At 34.4% G+C, this 26,345-nt stretch overlaps 1 protein-coding gene across 8 annotated transcripts in view; it reads right to left on the bottom strand.

Moving 5' to 3' along the window:
- The window catches only part of FAM13A (family with sequence similarity 13 member A), a 284,430-nt gene that overhangs the window by 56,639 nt on the left and 201,446 nt on the right, over positions 1–26,345 (bottom strand). For 5 of the 8 annotated variants that reach the window (XM_019741111.2, XM_074323597.1, XM_019741109.2 and 2 more), the window contains 3 exons: positions 22,546–22,587; positions 8,072–8,113; positions 4,808–4,987 (listed from right to left, as the gene is read on the bottom strand). In XM_019741111.2, coding sequence (XP_019596670.2) covers positions 4,808–4,987; positions 8,072–8,113; positions 22,546–22,587 — 264 coding nt within the window. Of the gene's footprint in view, positions 1–4,807; positions 4,988–7,898; positions 8,114–22,545; positions 22,588–26,345 lie in introns of all 8 variants that reach the window. The other 3 variants (XM_019741110.2, XM_019741113.2, XM_019741114.2) reach the window with 2 other exon arrangements.

The following is a 26,345-nucleotide window of genomic DNA, read 5'->3' as shown; positions in this document are numbered from 1 at the left end:
AATCTGAAAAGGAAATATGATGTCATTTTCTCTAGAATAAGACATAGTAATTTTTCCAAATGAAAAAGACATTTTATCATAGTGGAAATGCATTAACGTCTAAATCTGACTGCATTAGATAATCTTGATAGAAATAGCATAATAAAAACTATGGAATACAAACCATTTTAACTGAAATATGGATTTGTTACTTCCCAGTATAAGAAGTTCCATGATGTAAGCTTATAACTGGAGGTCCTTCATGACTTAGTTTTAGAAGTAGATATGAATATCATAATTTAATTCATTTAATTTTCTTGAAACAGTTTTATTTAAGATTTTAAACATTCCATTTTAAGAGGATTTCACAAAATTAAATTACATTGCAAAACGTTTGTCTTTTACTACATCACAGAACAAAATAAAACATTAGTGTAGCACCATGGCTTGGTAAGGTACGAGTGAATGAGATTTTACTCTTCTATGTAGTATGACCCTAAAGTCGCCTCCCCTAAATATCTAAAGCTGTATCTTGAAATAAATGAGCTCTAAAGATTAAAAATAGATGACCATATTTCACTATCCATTCAACCATATCCAAAAGTGAAAGATAACATTAAATATTTATTCTGCAATCTAAATTCATATCCTGTCTTAGATGGGCTATACTGGAACAAAATTATGAATTAATGTTATCATAACATTTTTAAAGTTATACTATCTTTGGTAATTTTTAATACTCCATATTTAATTTATTCTTATGTTATACAACTTTTAATGTAAAAATATGTAGATTTAGTAAAATTATATTAAAATGTGCAACATTTATAAGAAAAATCCTAATATAAAATAATTGAAGACATGAGGAAAATCTGATGGCAATTAACATGCCATCATACAGCATATATTCTCATGTAAACACTCTTAAATCTCTCCCCTCCATGCACTGATAGCAGTGCCTTCTGTGGATGGCTGGATGAGTTCGGTCTGAAATTCAACATTGTTTTACTACTCAAATTCTGTCTTCTTGTCACTCTTCATATTTTCCCTAACTCCTGGGGTATACATCCAATCATTATTTTTTAATGGAGGGCTTTTTATTTTGAAAACTGTTATGGACTAAATTGTTCTCCCCCTGATTCATATGCTGAAGCCCTAATCCCCAGTGTGACAGTGTTTGGAGGTAGGGCTTTTAAGGAGGTAATTAAGGTTACATGAGGTCACAAAGGTGGGGGCTTAATCCAATAGAACAGGTGTCCTTATAAGAAGAGGAAGGAACATCAGGAGAGCACGCACACAGAGGAAAGGCCATGTGAGGTCACAGTGAAAAGGCACTGTTTGCAAGTAAAAGAGAGACATCTCATCAAAAAACACTCCTGTCAGCACCTTGATCTTGGACTTCCAGTCTCTCAGAACTGTGAGAAAATAAATTTCTGTTGGTTAAGCCCCCCCAGTCGGTGGTACTCTAAGCAGACCAATACAAAAACTAAAAATTATTTTTAGAAATTAAAAGGCAAAGTTTATTTTATAATCTTTTTGAATAGTGAATGAATGGCTGGAATAAATCCAATGCAAATAAATATATGAAAATCTGATTGAGCAGTTGAGCTCATGTGGAAATCCTGTTCTCCCCAACGGAAAGTCTTCGCTGTTGTGAGAGTCAGTGCCTCTCAGCGACAGCACCTATAGGACGGTGAGGAGCAGTGGTACGCAAGTCCTTCCGGCAACATTCTGACAATTTTCAATTATACTTGATATCACTGACCTTTGAGCTAAACTTAGATCTCTACGGCCTCTCGCTTTCACTATCTAAATCTTATTTGTAGTGTTTTTTTAAATTTTTTCAGTTTCCTTCTCACCCCTACACACACACTTAATGTTTTAACAATACTGAACCATTTATTATTCCCCTGACACAGCATGCTTTTCTTTTCACGTTGCGGTAGGAATTTAATGTAATATTTACGTAACAAAATAAGTTTTTCCAGTTCACTGTGTTTTGGAAGATTGAAATCATTTTTACTTAAACATTTCGCTTTTAAAAAAATATTTATTATGAAATTTTCAACATATAGAAAAATAGGCTATCATAATGAACTTCCATACACTCCTCCCCAAGATGCAACAATATTTCCATGTACACAGCAGATGGTAAATTTTTTAATTAATGAATTAAACTGAACACTTTCACATAATAAATATGTTGCTTAACTTTTTACATTTTTCTTGTGGCAAATAATAGAAGATTGATGTTTCCTTATGAATTTAGACAAATAAGAAATTGTATGCACTACAATGAAGTATCATATTAGCCAAACTTCTCAACTGCTTATTTCAAAAATCTGCTATGATTATTTTAGTACAGAATTTATTGACTCCTTAATCTCATTGTGAAATATGGTTACCATTGGATTCAAGGATTTCTTTTTATATGGTTGCATCTTTAAATTGTTAGAGGCAAAATAGATGGATTATGTATTTCAATGAATTTCTATTCTTCAAAACATTTTTTAACCATTTTCTAGAGCTAATATTAATAGTTTTGAACAGAATACAGTAAAGTCTAGCTTAATCATTCCTTTTTAAAGAAAGCCTAATGAAAATCTTAGATAAATGAATCAGTTACATATAAGCGTATACTGAGAAAAACATACTTACTATAGGCTATATAATAACGATTCTCAACCTTCTCACAACAGATGCCATGTGAGTATATCTCCTGGGGACATATGGGAGAGGACCTTTATGTGGGAAAAAGTAGTAGGTCTGGGGCCCTGAGAGATGAAAGTCTCACTTTTCCAAAGACCTGGAGAGCTCAGAGATGCGGTTCAGTATGAGCTGGGAGTTGAAGGACTATCAAGACATGACAGTGATCCAGTGACAGCTTAGGAAGGGGCTTGGGAGGACATGGAGGAGAATTCTGAATGTCCAGACCACATACTAAGAAGAACGACTACGGTGAGACTGTTAAGTTACTCAGCTATATATAGTTTGCACCCTAAGATTCTCTCACTTAATGCACAGCTATGGTTTGACCACAAGTGACCAGAATGAGTGGTGAAGGGAATACCAGAGATGAAAGATTAAAGGAAAAGCTAAAGTTTCATAGGTGTTTAGTCAGTCTCTATTATTCTCCATCCCCTTTTGTTTCCGATATTGACAGTAAAATATAATCAAGATAACCTATAGTAGAAACATGCCTGGAGTTGGGAACCTATATTCAAAATCTGCAGTAGAGGTTACCCTGTTTCATGTTTCTCTCCCTTTCTAGCTCCTGTTCATTTCTGACCTTACCCCACTGCATTCCTCTCCTATCTGCAGCTACACATCCACCATCACCACGACCATCACCCATCTCTGTTCTATTAGGCTTACTACCACTTCCAACCTCTGCTTGCTATCTCTCTATCCAAACAAAGAGAAAGAAAAGCATAATGTAGTGACACACTAAAGATATTTAAAAAATGCAAAGTGTTGCTGCATACTATTTGGCAAAATATGAGGTAGAGGATAAGAATGTTAAATGAATAATTTGTACTTGCTGTATAACACAATATAAGCCATACACAAACTAATTATACTCCAAACACTTCCTATAAAGCTTAGTCAGTAGCTGATTTTAAATGTAAGTATCTTCTGTATCATAATTTTTTTCTATTTTCTAAAGGAAATATTACAGCACCCCCTTTTATCCACCAGCTCCAAGACAAATGTTTTTTAAAAAAGTAGTTAGCTGAACCTACTTTGGTAACTATTTTATAATATATATAAGTAAAACTATCATGTTTCATGCCTTAACCTTATACAGTGATATATGTCAATTATTTATCAAAACCAGAAAAAAAGTGCTGCTTATGTTACTTAAAAAGTCAGTGGGTTATACTACTGACATTGTTTTACTTCTAAAATTACATTTATGACATAGCCCTTAAACATCTCAATGATGGGCAGCATGGGATTTATTTATATTATTTACCTTGTGTTTTTCTTTAAGCAAAAATAAGCTTTATTTTTTTTTAACAAAGATTTTGATGTGCAGATTATATGAGTCCAGATGAAAAAGAATGATGGTAGTCCCCATCTGGCTTAGTGTCTGATATTTAATGAGTTCAAAGCAACAACTTTATAGAGGCTAAGTACTAAAGTACATAAATACATTAAAACTTTTAGGAAAAATATATAAATATAGTCTATTATATATAAATGCATTCACCTTGACAATTTAAATCATGATTATTGAATAATATGAATGGCAACTGTTTATCTGTATTTTATCAAATCTTTTAATGGAGAATAAAGTTCCTTGTAATACTATTCTTGAAATTTATGCTGTGGGAATGCCTCAAAATTAGTCATTATAATCATAAAAATCTCAAGCATTTCCACTTTTGATTAGACTTTAGCTCAACCTATCTTATATTAAAAATAATCAAATGTCAGAGTACTATAGTGATAGTATAGTATTTAAACAGTCAACACAGTAGAAAAATTGGCTAGTCCTTAAGCTAGTCTAACAGCAATTGAATGTTGTCGAACAAGTTAAAAACAGGCATACAGCAATTTATTCCTCCAACCATTTCAGTATCCCTTGAAATAAAATATTCACAAGGAAATCTTGAAATGTATTAAATCAGAAGTGGCTTCCTACAACATAGCAAACATTTAGATGGCAGAGAAATATTTATTCAATCACCCATGAATCTCCAAATGAAAACTTTTAAAGTTTTAACCTAAATACTGAAGTGGGCGTGACTATGACACAGTGACTAATTCAGGGGTATATTTTTAAAAGAGAAAACACAAACAAGAAGTACCAATACCAACTCACATGTCTCTGCCACACCGAATGTCATCCTGCTCCTTTGCTTGGCGCCGGCGCTGTCTGGCCGATGTGGTAGAAGATGCTGACGAACTTCCAGATTCGGAGTCCTCTGAACTTTGGCCTCCAGAGCTATTAACATCAAAAAGATGCTGTTCTACAGCAGAGCGAATGGTCCTTTCTAAGAGTCTGATTAAAAAAATACAAAATAAATCAAGTCATCAAGTTTGTCAATGATTGCCTTTAACAATATGTACCCATAAATTTGGAAATACGGGTATTTCCAATGAAAGATCCACAACTTCATGAACAAAGACAGTGTACGAAGCATTCATCTCAAAAATATTTGTACTGTGCATGAAAAACAACTAAACTGAATAAATCCCACCAACTTGATAACTGTGTCTCTCATTTTTGTGAGTCCAGGAATACAGAAATGCTCACCACAAGTCTAGCAAGTTATAGGAGGCATTCAGGAAATAAGGGTCATTCATTTAATATGAGGCAGACTGAGGAAAGATTTTTTTCCTCATAGAAGAATAATAGACCCATTCTTACAAAGGTGAGTTTCTTTCAGATATCATACGAGTTCTGCAGAGGAAGACAGTATGATTTACAAAGCACACTGGCACAAATAATTTTGTAATACCTATTATCTATCTAGAATCCCTTCAAGATAAAATTATAGAGGGAGTAATGCTATTAAATAAAGAACACCTCACCAGAACAATTACTACGTATAACAGAACAGCAAAATCTTTCCAAACCTCTATTCAATTAAAGAGTGATGCATATATTTAAAGCTGTATTCATATAAATATCCCAATATATATTACTGAATACGGAAGAATAGATTTATTTTGTTCAACCTGAGAAAAACAGGAAAGTACAGGGACTGAAAAGAGCAGATGTCACGCGGGGTGGCATTCGGGGTCTCAGCTCCCGCTCCCCACATAAGAATGCAGGACATAGTGAGGCCAAAAAGGAACACCCGTGGAGCCACAGACAGAGGAGTCATACCACTATAGTCTCGCTGGCGGCTGGGTTGGAGACAGAGGAAGCAGGAGCCACACTATCCGCAACCTGCCGTACACTTCTCTCTGCCAACCAACCTCACTTGTTATCTGCAATCCGCCGTGCTAACTGCAATCTGCTCTTGCTAGCTCAGCCACCATCTTCTTGCTAGCCCCCATTTGTTGCTAGCGTAGCCACAGCAGTTATATTAGTGGCCAATGGCTCACTGGTTACAGCTGACGGCCAACTAGCCACATCTGATGGCCATCCAATCACAGTTGATGGCCATTTACTAACCAAGTGAGCACCTTTCCACATGAGGCCGAGAGTCTGGAAACTGCTCTCCTGGCTCTGTCCCCACAGCACATGATAAGATATCATTTTTAAGGCTACATGATCTTTCAATGTGTCTAAACCCCCTTTCATCACCAAACTATTTAATTCTAAATAAGCTGGCATGAAAAATTCTAAATTTAAACTTCTCAAAACATGTTTTTCTTCAGTTGAAAAAAGAATCACATTCAAACCCATCAAATTATACATATTAAATATGTATAGTTTTTGTGTATCAGTTGTATCTCAATAAAGCTGTTAAAATTAAAAAAAAACTACAAATATAGTTTTTAAATGTTCAGATTTAAAATACATTCACTTAAATAAAATGGATTTTGAAAAACTCAAGAACTTTAGATTTTTCCAAATATAGTTTTATAACAGACTCATCGTAATTTCAATAAAATTATTTTAAGACAATAAGTAAGTATAGTCTAACTTGGGCATTAGAACTTTTATATTTAGAATTCTACATCCCAATGACTCCAGATTAACTAAGAATGGTACAGGAAGGTGAGTACATTTCACACACACACACACACACACACACACACACACATACATACATACATACACTAACCCCACACCTTTTCCAATCTATACAAGACATATAAGAAGTGCAAGTTATCAGGAAAAAAACAGGAAAGAACATGTCAGTTTTGATACAATCTTGTAATCTCTTTAAAATTCATAAAAGCAAGAGAGGTCAATCCTGCCCTTTGATTACTTTCTCACCTAAGACAAAAGGAAAAAAAAAAATCCCAATTCATCCTGTCAGATCCAAATTCATACCAATTAGTGCCTTTTCTAATTCTCCTTTCTTCCTCCTTATCATATCACATCTTCCCCTTCTCCTCCACCTGATCCTTGCTGATGGGAGATGGTCCAAAAAGGCCCATCCATGTTCCAGCAAGGAAGGAAGGGAGTTAAGTGCAATGGAAAATCTTTGGACAAGGAACTATTTACAAATATTTATCTAGTGACTGATATATGCCAGGCACTTTTCTATGTGTTAGGAATACAGCCATGAATGTGACAGAATATATACATTACTATGAGGAAAGATAGTTAACAAATAAACCATGACACTGTAGATAGTGATACATTTTCTAAAAATAGGGTACAGGGTTGGAGAGTGACTATGGGTAGTCAGGGATGGCTTCTCAAATGAGATGACATTTGAACAAAGAGGTGAATGATAAAAAAGTGAATCGCTAGGCTGAGAAACAGCCAGGGCAAGGGCTCTGAGGCAGATACATACACTTGATCTACTCCAGAAACAGGTCATGTGGTGGAAGCATAATGAGCAATGTGGTTGGAGAGGTAGGAGAGGGCAGGTAGCTGGAGATTAGATTTTAGTCAAAGTGCAACTGATAGCCTTAGGAAAAAGGCATGTGACAGACATAATTAACAGAGCACTGCCACTGCCCTGTGAAAAAAGGACCTACTGCAATCACTAATTTGCTTTCTTCACTGTGTCCTATTAGACTGTAAAGTCTCTGAAGGCCAAGCCCAAGGTTAATTTGACATTAACACTATTTGGCATATTGCAGGCAGGAAATAAATGTAGGGTGACTAAAAATAATGAAGAAGTAGACACAGTTAATTCCTTAACCTTTAACGGCATCCTCCATTGCAAGATACCTTTCAAAGCACACAGATTGCTTTGCACATATTTACTCTGACATTATTTAGACTGAAATAACTAAAAATCTCGTATTTTTAAATGGCATAGCTGTCTCTAGTCACATACCGACACAGAAGCTCCAATAGGAACATGTCTTACTTAGTGCTCTCCTCTGGGTAGTTTTCAGAGTCATCTGGCTGCTGACTGTATGAATCTTCCAATACTATCCAACGTTAGAATTGTCTTTCTGTTTAATAAATGGGAAAGGAGGGGCAATAAAACCAATTCAAGCAACTTACTCTCCAGTTGTTGAAACATTGCTGACTTGGGATACACGGGCACTATGGGAAAGAAACAAAGAGAAAGAAAAGTCAGATTAGACGGAGGACCAGAGACCATGAACCAAACTTTCAAAGGGGATCCAAGGCTGAAAGAATTGGCCAGGCCCTGAGTGACCCTCGCAAGACAGTTAAGTGGAATGGTGAAATTTCAGAACACTGATTAGCACCCTTCAGAACTTCGCCCTCTTGCCTACACTCTCTGTTCATATAACCACAGTGAGGGGTGAGGCTGGCAGTTATTTTAACCATATCCATATCAACACATTCTCACATTCTGCCCTCTAGTGCTTAGTTGGCTTCTAGATCAAGGTTTGAAAGTAGCTTGAACAAAGAAATTTTAAAAATCTTTAGTGCATGTCAAACTACAGTTTTCTCTGGCCGATCTGTTCCCTCCTTTTTACTTCCTCATTTGTACAAAGGAAATAAGAAGAAAATAAGAGCTGTTAATCGCCAATATTGATGGCTGCCTTTCCATCACTCTAAACATCCTAAGTCATATAGCATAATTTTTAACACCTGAATGTGCTGCTTTGGAATTATCTGCTGAGTTTTTCTTCCATGTATGTGTATACCTTATTTTTTGCAATTCAGAATCTAAGTGAAGTGCCTCAGGGGGTTGTATGATATTTCTCATTTTTTTCCATTACACTTCATACCACTACCACACCCATCATACCCAGCATAGTAATCATTGTTCCAGAGGTTATCAACAGACATTTAACTCTTTAGTTCCAGAGAATTTCCCTTAAAGCTGCAGCTCTTGGTCATGGCCACAAGTCACAGCCAAATCCCTGAAAAAGCACGTAAAATAATGCTACTGTGCACAAGAGAAACGAGAAGAATCTTAATAAATGAATGAATGAATGAACAAACAAATGACCAAACATATCTTAACATTTACTGAGTACTTACATTTCAGACACTGCTAGGTATTTTTTACAAAGATTTTCTCTACTGCTTACAGTAACCCAGTAAGGTAGGTTCTATTGTTTTATTTCCTCTATTTTCAGATAAAGAAGTGAGAGGTTAAGTAACTTGCCCACAGTCAGAAAGCCAAGAAGTAAATGAGCTGGGATTTGAATAAAAAAAGTTTTAGCTCAGAGTCTAAGCTCTTAATCACTACACTAGACTGTCAATCACTCACTAGAAGAAAAACTCATCAGTCATCTTTGTATATGGAGGCCTACCTACACTTGGGTATTTTACTTTGCTTTTAATCACAACCATTTCTCCTCTGTCTCACAATGGCTGTTATTCACTGTGGTTCCCAGGTTATATAACCAGCAGTAAATCCTTTGCTGCTCTGTCCTTAACTGGAACAGGCAGTCAGTCCCTCCCTGCTTTTGATGCTTTGTGGCTCGCCCTCTGTAAATTCAACACTGTATAATTAACTCCTGTACTCCACTTCTCAATGCAGTTGTACAACCTTGGTCTGGGAGCAAGGACCAATGTGAATGACTGGGGGAGAGGAGGGGGGTAACTAGAAGAGGAAAAAAAATGTAGATCTGCTAAATGCTAAAAACATTGCAAAGAACACATAAGTATAATTAGTTAATTAGTCCCCACATAGCATCTCAGAGTGAAAAGACGTGTTTTTTCCTCCTTTTTATACACTTTTGATCTGAATTTCTTTTTGTTTATTAAAGCGCACACTGATATTTTTATGTTCCTTTTTTGCAGGTGGGAATGAAAACAAAAAAGAAAGATAAGAAACAGGACAGGAAATGACAACAAACAGGACCAGGTTCTGAGATTACTAACTCCCTAAGTAAATGGTTCTCAAACTCTATCAAATGTGCATCAGAACCACCCGGGATCTTGTCCACTCACAGATTCTGATTTAGGAGATCCAGGTCCAGGGAAGGGCAAGCTGACATTTTGCATTTCTAGCATATTTCCTAGTGATTCTGTTGCTATTGATTTGTGAAAGACACTGATTAGCAAGGCTCTAAATCCCTGTAACCAAAAATTCTTTAAGTCTTCAGTTCCTTAGATATCATAATAGCTATTTTGAAACACTCTAAGTAATGAAAGTATGATTTGGAAAACCTATGCTAACCCGAGTGACCAAAAGGCAATACATAAAATTTCCCTCACAGCTTTAAATTACCTGAACCATCTGTATCAATTTAAAGAGCCTTTCTCAGAATGCAAAATAAGTGAATAATGAAACCAAGTAATTAAATCATGTTCATTTTTGCTAACATATTGATCTTAGTTCAAATTTGAGAAAAATTTATATTTTTATGTTTCTTTAATAGTCCTTTGGATTTTCTGTATACTTAACATGTCCATATTTTCATATTTTTCTAACAGAATTTCTCTAAAGAAAGTATTCTGAGAAGAGAACATTTTCCACTGGGAATCAGAAAAGAGAAGTTCTGGTCTTGGCTCTGCAACTAATTAGCTGAAATCATAGACTGGTAACTTGGCTGCGTTGGGTTGGTTTCTTCACACAGAAAATGAAAGGCTTGGCTAGTGATCTCTGACATTTTCTTTTAGTTCTAAAGTTTATTACCCTAAAGTTTAAATCATTACAAAAGGTTATAATTGCATATTTAGTTTTATGATATAGTGTCAGTCATGGTTTATTAGATACCAAACTGGCTTTGGCCAGGTATCCATCTACCTCCATAATTCCCATGGGACGTGATTAACAATTCACCAATACCAAGATTTCTAAGAATAGTTAATATCTGAAAAAGGGACTGCTGTAATTGGTCATGGAGGTAATTCTAAGACACTGACAAAAAAGATGATATGCAAATTAGCTAAAGTGAAAGATAAAGATTTGCTTCATTTACATGTAGCTTGTTTTTTATCCTCTGCAGTGATGAATGACAAATTCTCCCCCTTCCCCCCAGAATCCTTGACTGATTTGCTAAGAAAATTTCCTACATATGCAATATAAATACTTGAATATGGAAGAGTTCATTTCCTAATGTTGATAAAGTATTCAAAACTGAAAGAAATAAGCTCATGTGCAGACTCAAGCATTACGGTCAATTTCATTACCCAAGCCTACTGTAAGTGTTGATGCAACTGAATTTTCTATTGGTATGATCATTTAGAATAGATTTTAAGCCTACTTTGAAATATAGCCTATGACATATTTAAATATATTTAGTCTTTATTAGTAAAACCCAAACTACATTTCTGTAAGCTGATTATGCCCAGCAGTATTAGTCTATAAAATTTGCATGTGATAAGATGCACAGATGCTGGTAGACAAGCGATTCTTTAAAATTAGATCTCTTGATTTGAAACAAAGAAATTTACATATAAAAAGAAAGACGGCTCAAATCTACTAAAACCAGACATCTTGAAAAAGCTTGTGTTCTCTTTTTCTATATGTTCTCTCTTCTGTGGTGTGTAAAATCCTACCTGTAAAAAAAATTATTGTTTTAATAGGAACTGTCAGGTCTAACAGAATTATCCATTTTCTCTAAAAGATAATATTTACTTTTACTCAATTTTTAATGAGTAAGGATTTAAAAGACAAATATATGATGTTTGTTTAACTAAACCTAAGGATAAAGATCATGCAACTAATCATTAAAATGGCATGAAACTCATAATTTGTCTATTTAACAGAATACACTATTTTTAGTATCATCTTTAAATACTAAAAGTTGATATGCAGCATCAAGATTATAAAATCACTGTAACATCGTTTCCTTGTAATTGTATAATGGATTTCTAAATTAAACTTTTTTCATGATTTGAGTTCATTCTTTACAGTGTCATGCATTAAAACAAATATACTCAATCCTCAATATTTATTCACTTTACTTTAGCTTTTAGCTCTGATTACCATATGCAGAAACTCAATGGACTATTTACAGATATTTAGACTTTGACAAAAATTGCATCACCCCTTTGTGGTGGTGGTGTTTGGATAAAAAAAGCCTCATATTTTGGTTTTAAATTATACACTACGTATATAATACTGGAACATAAATTGAAAACATGCTACATATATATGACTCAGTATGAGAAATTTTTATCGTCATACTTTTCTGAAGTTCATACTTTCTAATAGAGCCCCTCAAAATGTCAAAATACTCATCTTTTGTACAGCTTCTTTCAAGCTGTAACAGTTTTCAATTTTACATATTTAGCATGTTTTGTATGAAAAGAAATTCAGAGTTCTCTTCGTTTTTAGACTAAGGTCCTAATAAAGCGAAATTACAAAACGAAATGAACAGTTCACTATATATACTGTACTCAACTACAGATAAGGAAATTGAGGTTCGGAGAGGTTTAATATCTCACTCAAATTTACAAAGCTCTGATTCTATCTCAGAGTTTTAGAGTGTGTCTTTAATAAGGACATAACGCTTATCCTCAAATAGTGTTGCTTTTCACATAAATCTTTGGCTGTACATCAGGTTATTTTCTTAGTGCTATTTATTTTGTAATTTTTTTTTGTGTTACAGACATATAAACAGGGTGCCAAAAACATGTATACACATTTTAAGAAAGAAAAAAACTGTATTAAATTGTAATAATATATACCGATAACAAAAGATGGATACAAGTCATGTATATACATATTTTTGGCACCCCAATAGTTGAATGTATAAGTTCTATATAAGTTCAAATTGTTTGCCTGTTTATCCTTGCTAAAGAGTTTAAATTTGTATGATTTGATGTTATGCTATTTTACACATACTTATTTATAACCTTTATGTCTTTAGTAAGGATTTTACCTAATAAAGTAAGTCTAGCTTTATGCTGGTTAACAAATTTGGCCTTGAACTCTAGTTGTTCTGGTACTGATTGTCATCTCTCTTTTTTTGTTATTTATATTTATCGGATATAAATTCTGTATTTTTGTTAATAACCTTTCTGTGCCATTTTGTTTTAGGTATGGCTCTTTTGAGCAAGATATAGTTCAAGTAGTCACTTTTTAAAGTATTTTCAGCTTTTGTCAAAGAATTTAATCCATTTACATTATTGTCATAGCTGACATATTTGTTCTAGTTTTTGCTTTGTGTGTTCTAATTTGGGAGATTCCCTTTTCTTTGAATTCTGTCTTTGCTCTTAGATTCTGAGAAAATTTGGAATATAGGGGTCGTGTGCACAATTCTACTGATGGTTGCCTCTCATACCCATACATCTCTAATTAAAACAAAAACAAAACAAAACAAAAAAAAACGAAAACAACCCCCCCAAACTCTTGACTCCTGCTTCTATTCCCCTACTTTCCATGCAAGAAATTTAGAATTTTGTTACTGTCTTTGCCCCTCCACCAATGATTATAATCAGGTTTCTACTTCTTAATTAAAAAAAAAATTAATTCACCTCTCAATTAGCTGGGTATACATTAACTTTGATGTCTACTTCCATTTCTATTAGTATCATTTCTTGCTTATAATAATTTTCTGGTTAGCTTTGTAATCTCTGACTTCTAATATCTAGCATTATTTCTCCCATAGTCTTTTCTTTATCCTTTACCTCTTAAGTTTGGAGAGTTTCTCAAGTTGCTCTCTCATCATGTACTTGATTAATTTTTTAAATAATTTCTGCTCTTTACTGTTCTCTATATAGTTTTAAAAATCTCTGCTATTTCTAGGCTCCCTTTTCTCTCCTTATTTCAGCTATTCTTCTATGTCTCTAGCCTTTTAATTCTAAATCTATTCTCCCCTTACAGGTTCCTACTCATGTTTCAAAGAGGTTGGTTATGTCCTTGAGCATTTTTGGAAAAGAATAGCATAGCAATACTACTTCTCAAGGGTTCCTCTGAATCATATAAAAGATAATTCTCTAAAACCTGTTTTGTAACTGAGTCCTCGTGGCATCCTTTCCTTTAGTTTCTAATTTCTCTTCACAGGTCCCAAATAGATCTTTGTGTTTAATGGTTCTTAAGGGGTAATAATCAATCCAAGCAGAGCCACTACCAAAAGCCTGGATAGGCAGATTGGTCTTAGTTTATTTCATTGTCCCTTGGCTGAGGGCAGATGCCTCCTCTTGGATTCAGGCTTTAAGAGCCAGTCTATGAGTTTGCTCTAGAACAATCTACAATGCATACTTTGGTGGACTTGTTTGGTCCAATTTTATGACTAAGCTGGAGAAGCAAAAGGAAATTTGTAGTTTGTCTTTGTGCGGTGTACACTTGAAGGCATTAAATCCAGTCATCTTGCTGCCTTTATCCCTTTCTCAAATGCTTTTCTTAAGTGACTGAGCATGCCAGGGGTATACCCTTCCCTCTCTGTCATTTTGTATGTGAAAAGTTCTAGTCTCTAAATAATGAAAGAAAGAAGCTGGTGGGAACAGGTGAAAAAGAATATGCAACACAGAAAGTAAGTTTCTGCTCAGTTGGGGGATGTTACTTGCTTTTCTGGTCAGTGCAATAGACGTTGGAAAGAATTCAAGTCAGTTTTTTTTCCCTTCCTTCTCTCCTTGTGGTCACTGTATTGTTTAGATGGTTGAACATGAAGTGTGCAAGGCAAAAATACGTTTCTCAGGTCATCCCATTGATGACGTGACCTTTGATATAAGGTTTTCTTTTTTATCATTGTTATAAAGCTGTCTCCAGCTTTTGCCTTTTATTTCATCACTAGAATTTAAATGGGAAGCTGGGAGTAGTTATATTAGGCAAAGCTAGTCTGCTACTTGTTTAAACTAGATGTTTGCATTTTATTAAAATGTGAAGTTCTTATAAAGAGTAGTCTATAGGGAGGCAGGGAGACTGAAGAATAAAGCAGCAAGAGATCTAGACAGAATGATTACAAATGTGTCATTTTCTATAAGTAAATTTTTCCCTTTGATTTTTTATGCTGAGGAAGACATAAAGAGAAGCATAAAAATATATATAAAAATGATATAATTTATCTTTCTCAGTAGGGCCTAAACATATGCTTAATATTTTAATTACTATTGATAGAAATAAACCCAGAATTTATACTTATCTCTTACTATGCAAAAAATATGACTAGTGGTTCTTAGATGTCATGAACTCAATATTGAATCCCCCAAATATTATATGATAAATAGTAGTGAAGTTCATAACTATTCTTTAGCAATAAAATATACTGTTGGTCTGGTTCAGTGGTTTTCAGCTAGGGGTGTGCATCAAAATTTCGTATGACACTTCTTTCCCTCATTTTTTTTATTGTGGTAAAATACATATAAAATTTACCACCTTAACCATTTTTAAGTGTACAATTCAATGGTATTAAGTGTATTCACATTGCTGAGCAACTATCTCCACCACCCATCTCCGGAACCCTTTTCATCTTGTGAAATTGAACTCTATACCCATTAAACAGTAACTCCCAATTCTCCCTCTCCCCTAAGTCTGGCAACCACCGTTCTATTTTCTGTTGCTATAGATTTGACTACATTAGGTACCCATATAAGTGGAATCAAATAGTATTTTTTTTTTTGTTACTGACTTATTTCACTTAGTATAAAAGTCCTCAAGGCTCAGCCATGTCGTGTATGTGTCAGAAGTTCCTTCCTTTTTTAAGGCTGATTAACATTCCATTGTACGTATGTTCTGCGTTTTGCTTATCCCTTCATCCACTGGTGGACACTTAGGTTGCTTCCATCTTTTGACTATTGTGAATAATGCTGCTATGAGGATGGGTGTACAAATATCTCTTTGGCATCCTGCTTTCAATTCTTTTGAGTATATACCCAGAAGTAGAATAGCTGGAATATATGGAAATTCTGTTAATTTTTTGAGGAATTGCCATACTATTTTACCTACTAGCTGTACTATTTTACATTTCAACCAGTAATGCACATGTGTTTCAATTTCTTTTCATCTTTGCCAACACCAATTTTCTGTCTTATTGACAGCAGCCATCATAATGGGTGTGATGTGATATTTGATTATAATTTTGATTTGCATTTCCCTGATGATTAGTGATGTTGAGCATTTTTCATGTGTTTATTGGCCATTTGTGTATCTCTGGAGAAGTGTCTATTGAAATGCTTTGCCCATTTTTTAATCTACTTTTTTGTTGTTGTTGAATATTAGGAGTTGTCTATATAATCTAGGTATTAATCCCTATCAAATCCCAAAATGATTTGCAAATATTTTGCCCCATTCTGTAAGTTGCCTGTTTACTCTGTTGGTAATGTCTTTTTTTGATACACAGAATTTTAAAAATTTCATGAAGTCCAATTTATCTATTTTCTCTTTTGTTTCCCATGCCTATGGTATCATATCTAAGAAATCACTGCCAAATTCAATGTCACATAGCTTTTGCTCAAATGTTTCCTTCTAAGAGTTTTATAGTTTTAACTCTTACATTGAGGTTTTTGATACATTCTGAGTTAATTTTCATATAAAGTATTAGGTAAGGGTCCAACGTCATCCTTTTGCATGTGGATATCCAGTTTTCCCAGCACCATTTGTTGAAAAGACTGTCCTATGGCGTTTTTAGAAAATATGGACATCCAGCCCCTCTGGAGACACAGAATCTTATCCAGTGAGACCCAGGCATCTTAAAAGAGCTCCACATACTTCATACTATAAAGATGCTATTATTAAAAAAATAAAAAATAACAAGTGCTGACAAGGATGTGGAGAAACTGGACTCGTGTGTATTAATAGTGGAAATGCACTTAAAACGGTTAAGATGGTAAATTTTATATTATGCATATTTTATCACAATTAAAAAATAATTTGAAATGATAAAAATAGCAACATTTGTTGTATTTTATCACCAAAAAAAAAAAGAAAAGGAAAAGCTCCACAGGCAGAGGTGACATGCCTCCTTAGTTTAGAAATACTGCTCTAGTCAAAAAGGACAAGGAAAACAAATATTTTAAATATATAGTTATTTGTGTCTAAAGACACCCAAATATCTAGCTGACTTTATCATCTTGGGAAAAAAAATTAAGTTGATTATTAAATAAATAGCCCACTTATTTGTTCCACTTCTTAGTCAGTAGCCCAAAACAGGCTTATAAACAAATATAATGTCTGTTACGTTATATTTCTCCAAACTATCTTATCTAATAATGAGAGATTTTTTTTTACTTCAAAAATGATAATTTAGAAAATATACAGTATGCTTAAGGAGAAAAATAAACTATTAAAATTTAATAAACTATGACCCAAAAAATCATAAATGTACAAATTCTAACACAAGTTGTTTGGAAAAGTAATCCCCAAAAAGCTATCTAAAAATAATCTATAAAGAATTTTCCCACATATCAAATGTCTGGCAATATTTTAATATGAGTTTATCCAACGGTACATTTTTTTCTTCAACATAAATTCCACAGTTAAAATACTTTCATAAAATTGATGACTGCTAGGTTCCAGGAATAAAAAAATTAACAAAATCATAAACAATGAGTTAGCATGCCAAACAGCTAATTTAGAAATAAATCTATTTGATGTTCCTGATTCAGAAAAATTAGAAAACATATGAAACACTGAAACTTACCCTAAGTAATTCCAAATCTACTAAAATAGCAATTTGGCTTCAATTTGCACCGTATTAAAACTTGGCCTGCAACTGATAGACTGTCAATGTCAAGTTTCAGTGGAGCGCAAAATGAGAAAAGGAAAGCAGAGGAAGATCCATGCAGTTGCTAGAAGACAGGTGTTAGATAAGCAAGGAGGTACCATTTGGGGGCCAGGTGAGATGGTTAGAGCCCGAGGAACAAGACTAGTTACAGGTACGTAGCCCTTGAAGCATATATTTAGGATTTTGATAAAGCACAGGAAAGATAAGTTGTAGGTATACAGGCTATATGTATAAACCAGTAATTTATTAGGAAGAAGGAATTCAAGGATTGAAGTATGACGGGATGGGATGAGGACGGGATCTGAGCCTGGCCATAAGAAATATGAAGGTCGTGCAGGTGAGGTGGGAGCAGGCAGAGATGAGGTGTAATAGAAAGTGGTGATTAAGAACCCTAGTCCCAGGGGAAATAACCACAGAAATCAAAACCCGGGCTTGGAGACACTGAAGACTCAAACAGAAGAACTAACAACAGATCCCGATTAGATGTGACGGGATGCCAGATAAAAGAATTCAGACAATAACAGGCTGAATGTGGCACAGAACAACACCTATAGCAAAAGTTGTTTTGATGCCAATTTAAGCAATTGAGGTAGGGGCTCCTTTTCTGGGATTCCAGCCTAGACTATGAAAGAGGCCAAGGTATGGACCTCTAAGCCAAGAATATTCTTCACCTTAAGTTTGCAGGTTCATGTTTATTTTGCGGCCATCTCACTAAGGGTTTGGCATAACCTGTCCTCCCCTTTCATTTCCTTAATCAACACAAGGGGAGGGTAATCTCTAATGAGCATCTGGAGAACAATGACACCTACTGTTTGAGCTACTGTAGCTGCAATAAACTTGCTACATAGGACAGCGGCAGGTGTAGATTGGTAACTACTATTTATTTCCTTTAAAAAAAGGACAAATGGCTCTGTTGTGAGTTAGGTTAGGTTAAGGAAGTATTGAAATTAGAGAAGACCTAGTTTTTATTACAAAAGATAATTAATCCAGAATGAGAATATATAAGTGCATGTCTATTTATAACAGCCCTACCTTGCAACGGAAAAGATTGTAGGCAAGTAACATGTACAGTAGACTAAAATGTGGTTCAGCCATGACTATTAAAAGAGAACTGAATATGACCGAGCAATCCCTCTTCTGGATATCTCCCCCAAAATTCTGAAAACATTTTTCAGTAAAGATATATGTACTCCAATGTTCACTGCAGCATTATTCATGGTGGCCAAGACATGGAAACACCCAAAGTGTCCTTCGATAGAGATTGGATAGAGAAAATGTGGTACACATATACAATGGAATATTACTCAGCCATAAGAAAAGATGAAGATGAAATACTGCCATTTGTGAAAACATGGATGGATCTTGAGATTATTATGCTAACCAGAATAAATCAGACAGAAAAAAATAGAGAATTGTATGATTTCACTCATATGTGGGATACAAAACTGAAAGCGACAAACAGACACAATAAACAAACAAACAAACAAACACTCATAGACATGGACAACAGTTTAGTTGTTCCCAGAGGGTAATGGGGGGGAGGGGGAGTAGAAAAGGGTAGAGGGAGTCAAATACATGGTGATGGAAAGAGATTTGACTTTAGGTGGTGAATACACAATACAATATATAGATGATGTATTATAGAACTGTATATTTGAAACCTATGTAGTTGTATTAACCAATCTCACCCCAACAAATTTAATAGAAAGAAAGGAAGAAAGGAAGAAAGAAAGGAAGAAAGGAACGAAGGAAGGAAGGAAGGAAGGAAGGAAGGAAGGAAGGAAGGAAGGAAGGAAGGAAGGAAGGAAGGAAGGAAGGAAGGAAGGAAGGGAAGGGAAGGGAAGGGAAAGGAAGGGAAGGGAAGAGAGGAAGAAAGAAAGAAGGAAGGAAGGAAGGAAGGAAGGAAGGAAGGAAGGAAGGAAGGAAGGAAGGAAAGAATTGCAATCACAGAAACTGAAATTCTATAAGGTGAAAGTGGAGCAAGGTAATGACTGAAACCTCTCCGGTCCCCTATCCTGCATTCCATCTCTCTTCCCCTAGCCACAGAAAGATCCTGGACTGTCCACTGGTGCACTGTGGCCTCTCTGTATGGTTTCCATTTTTATCCTCTACCCCTGTTTTATTATAAATAATGCACCTTGTCTCCACTCCAATAGCTGGAGGCTTGTCTGATCTCTGTATATGAGTTTCTTTATGGATCATCTAGTCTCCTTCCTCTGAAACCAAAGCCCTCCTTTGCTCTTATTTTCTCTCTCTTTTGATCTGGTCTCCCTGAAGACTGCCCACTTCCAGGCTGAGTCTTGCTATTATAACTCATGCTGGACTTTTCAGAATAATCCACCAAACTGAATACCCCACCAATGACCAGCTGTCCCATCCCCTTTGCCTGGTAGCTTGTGGCTGGATCCACTTCTGGTGAGTACCCATCTTAGCTGATGTGTCTCATCTCTTGATCGGGCCTTTCCTGCCATGCCCACCCTCCTGAAAAACCTGACCTATCAACACTGTCAAAATATAATATATAACATTCAATATTAAATATTCCTTGTCGGGAAGATATCATTTGCAACTTCCAATCACTTTTACCTTTCAAAAAGGCACAACAAATACTATTTTGATTTAAAAGAGCTAATTTAGTTTTTCATCATGTTAACAAATCATTATGAAATCTATGAGTCTTACAATAACTCCACTTTTGGAGCACTGCAAGAAAGGAATCTTAAATAATAGTGTGTGTGTGTGTGTGTGTGTGTGTGTGTGTGTGTATGTGTGTAATGAAAAACAAGAAAACTACAAAAATTTAGTTAAATATATTTAAAATATTTAAGCATTCATTTGCTCTTCCTAGAGGTAGTGCCAAGAAAGTGCACCAATTTATAAATTAAATTATCAATGGACATGTTATGTTTCTAGCCCAAAAATCTAGAACTTAATAATAATTAACAATCCTGTTTTCTTTCTTCTACTTGAATTCTGTATGTTAGAAAAGTCAATCTCAACCACCCATGCAAATAATTTGAAAAAAAGGAAAAGGTTTATGTGTTATCAATACATTCTCCCTGCTTCATTCAAGTGGGTAATAAAAAAACATTAAATTAACTTGTACCAACCTAATTCTTACATAATTTCTGAAACTATCATATAATGTCATTCAGAAAAAGAAACATTTGAAAATTTAATTTCAGGCCAAATAACTATTATTTTTGCATTTATGAAATAGTTCTTAGTTTTAATTTCCTTCATGTGAAAAGAATGCTTACTGGTAACATTTTATTTTTTTCAGCTTTGTCTCTACTATAAACGTGGGCTAGTATGCATATTCATTCTTTTCCATACTTTTCTCATATTTTAGCTTTTAACTCATAACACTGAAAGGACAAATAGCTTCTATCAAGAGTTCAGTAATATGTTACTTATATTAATTTTCTTTATATTTTTTACCTTCATTCTGCAAGTACAGAATTTCTTTTACAAGACTACATTATCAGTCTAGGTAATTACAAAAATTATTACACTATAAAACACAATTATGTGTCTTTGAAGACTTATCACTTACAAACCCATTTGCCCATCTGCTTTTTACAATAATGGTAAAAAAAAAAAATTCAATACTATGTAAAACATTGATTGATGTTACCCAGAGTAATAAAAATAAGATATTCAGAGAACTGATAGTTCTCATTAGTTGGCAAGATCCTGTGCTGTAATCTTCTGTATTGTGTAAAACTTAATTCCATTAATATAAGATAATCATTTGTTTGATATTATTGTGTGTATTTACATAATGAATACCCGAGTCACCACGTGCTCAGCAACAACATCCTCATGTGTTCAGTAATTGCATAGCTGAGATAGCCCAAGAGCCAGAATATGCTGATTGGGTTGGCAGGAAACCAGGGTGAATCAAATGAACCACCATGTTGTCTCAAACTGAAACCTCAAATGTTCCCTCTCTTGCCACAAAGTGATTACGCAATATGCTTCAAGTCACTATGGCCAGAACACTACTGAAAAGCAGTTAGTTGGCTAAGCCTGAGGACCTATGACACATTCCTTAACTATTGGTGGTTGAACTAAAGTCTAAATCTATCTTTGGGACGATTGCCACAAATCAGCTTCAAAAATACACAAACAAATTATGTACCACATATCCTGATATTTCCTTTAAAAAAGATTTCAAAATTGAGAAAAAGATAAAAAAAAACCCACACAAACAAAAAAACTTCAGCAATTTTAACTTTAATTCATATGGTCATATTATTTTCAAATATATTTTCTAAGCTTTTAAAGTGGGTAGGTAGCAGGGAAAGAAATGTTATAAGAAAAACTTGATTCTATATTATCCCTAAACTGAAAATCACATTAATCCAGCATACATTTAAGTTTGAAGAGAGGTGATCTCCTTTAACATCTACTTTGAATTCTGTAAACGTCCCCATTTTAAGAGTTGCTATTCTGGCTTTATACGCTTTAGAAAATAATACTGAAGTCCATGAACTTACTGAGTATTTAGTTTCATACTCCACTACTATATAGAAAATAATCTATCATAACCTAAGGCTTCTTCAGCAACTGAGACTTGTGCTTAAACTCCTCGTCAACCTGTGTATCTGTACAGAATAGAGATTTTAAAATTTACTTACAGCCTAATCATCAGGCACTTTTTGAAATTAAAATTGCTACCTGGATATCTGCGAATTTAAAGCAAAATATCTTATTTTAGTCTTTTCAACTACATTAAATTTTGTTTTAGGATTTCTTAAACCAAAGAGAAGAAAAATAAAGCGTGAACAATATGGTGAAGGGTTCTAATGAGCTTAGTCTTGCCACAGTAAAGAATATTCTATTAAAAAAAGAATTAAAATGGACAAATAAACCCAAAGAAGTCTTAACCCTCCTCCATTCCCTGTAATAGACCAACAAAAATCAAATAAATACCTCAAGTAGAAAGGTGATATAGGTCTTTCATCTTCCTTCGAACTAAAAAGAAAACAAATTTTGAATATCATTTCTGTTAATATTATAACATGTCCATTTTACTAACACTGCTCTACTTATCACAAATTTTGCTTTGACACATTAGAGCTAATCTCATGCTGAAGTGAGTTTAGTAAAACACATTCTACTTTGGACATAATCAAAGTCAATTACTTCTTCAAGGGAGGCCATCAAGGGAAGTTTCTTTCAAGATTAGCCTAAGGCAAAAATAATTCACATTGTACTTTCAAGAGGAAGCTTTTTACTACCTTATTCTACAAGCCCAATCCAAGTATTCATATATTACACATAAAGCCTTAAAATGATTACATACTCAATTATCTCAATAAAGCTAATTACAGCTCATTAACATGATGATGAAAGTAAGAAACAGCCCTCAAAATATGTCTGTTAAATGTGAGTCACTTTAGGAATGATGCCCTAGCAGTGAAAAGTGCATTAGTAAACAACACTAGTGCTCTCTGTCATCTGTAGTTAACAAGTATAAATAATATGAAAGGACACAGATGATATCATAAAAATAAGTTCCTCAAACAACAGAGAAGTGATATGAAGCTTAATATAAACATATTTAATTTAAAAAAGTGTAAAATATACACAATAACCATTTTTCCTTTAACATTTCTTTTTGTTTTCCCATCTGATAAATGATCTAAGCAAAGAATGAGTCTCTCCCCCCTTAGTGTCTACTGGAGTGGTCTTTGAACTTTTTTGATTATACACTTGTATAAAATTAGCTTTTAAGCAGCCACTTGCCTCAATATATGATAAGTATCTATCTATATTATGTGACTCATTAAACAGGTAAACATTCTGTGAAGTATTAGATAAAATTAAAAAGAAGCTTTAATATTTTCTTCTTGTACCCCTATTTTTAATCTTGTACACCACTTGGGGATGCAACTAGTTAACCTCAGCATTCTCTCTATCACATTTAAAATTTTCTTAAGCATCAATAGAAACGAGAAAAGTTTGTTTCAGTTGGTATTATTAAACTAGCAATCACCAAATCTTATTAGAACTATTGTGTAAAGCACACACACACACATTACCCTCTAACACCCACTCCCCTCACCTGGAAGTTGAAAAAGATCTTAACATTTTAGGTGGAAGATGGCACGTAAAATATGAGATACTATTTTGCATTCTCTTATGATTTTGATTTCCCATTTCAATATCGCTTAGCTGTTCTGATGCTTATGTTGCCAAATTCTTAATGTTTGTAATTGTGCCAAGTCTTCCCAAGTGAAGGATAAGTAGTGGATCAGCTTTATTATCTGCGCTGATGTGGATGAGCTGAGGCAAAGCTTGTAGTTAGGATGCAGGGCTGAAGAGGCAGAGGTGACAACACCTGAGCTACATCCTGGTGTCTTGGGAAGAAAGCACCTGGAGCGGTGCTATTACAGGAAATGACTACTTAAAGCCAAACCGATACAAGGAGATTACATATTGGACTTTAAAATATTCCTTGAAAGTACTTAACAAATTATAAAAATGTTAGAATTAAGTTTATTTCCTAATCAAGGACTCAATGTCAAAAGCACTAATTATGACCAATATTATGCAAAAAGGCTGCAACTAAAAACCTATAATGATTTTATTATAGGAAAATGCCTCCATGTGCTATAAAACGGGCACTCTACTAAGTACTTCTTTGCCCAGAACAGATCCTTAACTCTAACATGCAACAAATTATAATGAAAACTAACAAGGGTACTTTAGTGAACATTAAATTGTCACTGCGCTTGGTGTTCTTAGAGGTTAGAAGTGCTTCTGGGAGATGATTAAGATGGTGCAAGGTTCTGAACACAGCTGCTCGTGTGTTTTGGCTACTGTGTAGTAAATCTCTTTGCAGCAACAGAGGCGATCAAAGTCAATCAGTCCTTTCTTCACACCTTCTCTCCCTCACACATTTATTCATCAGCCAGGTACTACTGGGCGCTATACATTAATATATTACATCAATTCTCAGATAAACCAATCCTGGTACTTGCTCCTCACTTGAGGAAAGTAGGATCAGAGTGAGTACATAACTTATCCAGTTCACAGAGCTAGTGATGTGTAAATTACTGTACTACATGTTAGTCCATTTGTTTACTGTCGTCCCTTCAATTTTAACCTATCAAAACATGGTGGGATGAATTGGTTAGTGAAGAAAATTCACGCGATGGCCAGTCTGCATCCCAGCAGCCCTCAAGATTGTATGGACTTCCTAAGCTCCACGTCATACTTTTGATTCTAGTAACTCTACACTGACCTTAGTCAAAGCCCATTAGCAAGACACTGCCTGATAGCACACGTAAAGTGATTAACTCATTAAAACATACTGGCAATATGTCAAGAGTCTCTTGATAGAAACACAAGTTTTTAATCATAAGCAAATATGTTTCAGGTTGCATTTGCACAACGTAAATTTGTCAATGAAAGACAAAATCAGAGATTCCTAATTTGGATATGTCCCTGAATTTTGACTAGTTTTATGTGTTCCAAAAAAGAAAATATAAGCACTAAAATTTAAATAAAATGAAACAGACTGAGTATTAGATTTACTCAATCAGCAGCAGTCAATGGGGCAGCAATCCATGCACACTACCTGAGAATAACAGTATTATCTGAAAAGAAAATAAAGATAAATAAATCAATTTTGATAGTTAATTAGCATATTCCTCTTTTCCCTTCATAAAAGTACCCTTATCTGGGGTTTAGTAACGTAATCTTGACAAAGGCATAAATTCTGAAACAACTAAAGCATTGATTTCAAAGTGATTAAATCAATTAATTCTGAAAATTAATTCAATGCAATAATTTTAAAGGTAATTTAAAGGAAAATGGCCAAGGACAATTATTCCAAATAGAATTGAGAAAATAAACTTTGGCACAAAATTTACATATCAGAATGCAAAACATTTGAAAAGATCACCAGTTCTACATCTGTGCAAAATGGATGTTGTCTTATTGTTACAGGCCTCCAGACATCTATTTATAAAGACCATTTATGCCTATTTCTGGTTTTGTATCACTCTCAAGCATGTCCAAAAATATTAAATGAGTCACATTTTTTGTTGAAATTTTAAATAAAAAATTAACTGATTCACTTTTAAAAAGTTAGCACATGTAATTTGCATGAAAGGGAATGTGTGTCATGAAATTAAGCCAATGACAAAGTAACAAATTGGAATTCATTCAATTTCTTCCTTGGTTACTAGTATAAACACCATGTTTTAATTATTTCCTGTTTTCTAACTCAGAATAAGGGCCAAGCTTAAGCAGCCAATTAGTTTGCCTTTATCATTTTTTAAAAATTGAAACATATATTGAGAGATTTGGGCATTCAACTCCTGTGTGTCAAGTAATCAGGTATTTAATGTCCTCAGACATGTGGCACTATATTATCTCAAAACCGTGGGAAGAACATTTATCAAAGAGACCCAAGTAATAGTCCAAGTCTAAGAAGCTATAAATGAGAATGACAATAACATATATTTTAGGGTTTCAGCAGGGTCCTATCTAACTTATTTAATATGGTGCAACACTGGTAAATGCAGATAAATGAATGACACCTAAACTTACAATCTCCATGAGTTGTACTAATTTCTAAACTGAAACCACTGAATGCAATGCCTATCAATTTAATTACACAGCAGTTAATTGAAATGACGAAAAGCATGGTGTTTTCTGTCTAAGAAAAATCAAATACTGTTGGGAGGATTCCCAGAGTTGGGTATTCAGACTGGACTTTC

This window comes from Rhinolophus sinicus, linkage group LG02 (assembly GCF_036562045.2).
Source record: "Rhinolophus sinicus isolate RSC01 linkage group LG02, ASM3656204v1, whole genome shotgun sequence".
In the NCBI taxonomy this organism is placed as follows: domain Eukaryota; kingdom Metazoa; phylum Chordata; class Mammalia; order Chiroptera; family Rhinolophidae; genus Rhinolophus; species Rhinolophus sinicus.
This window is presented reverse-complemented; position numbering and strand designations above follow the sequence as displayed.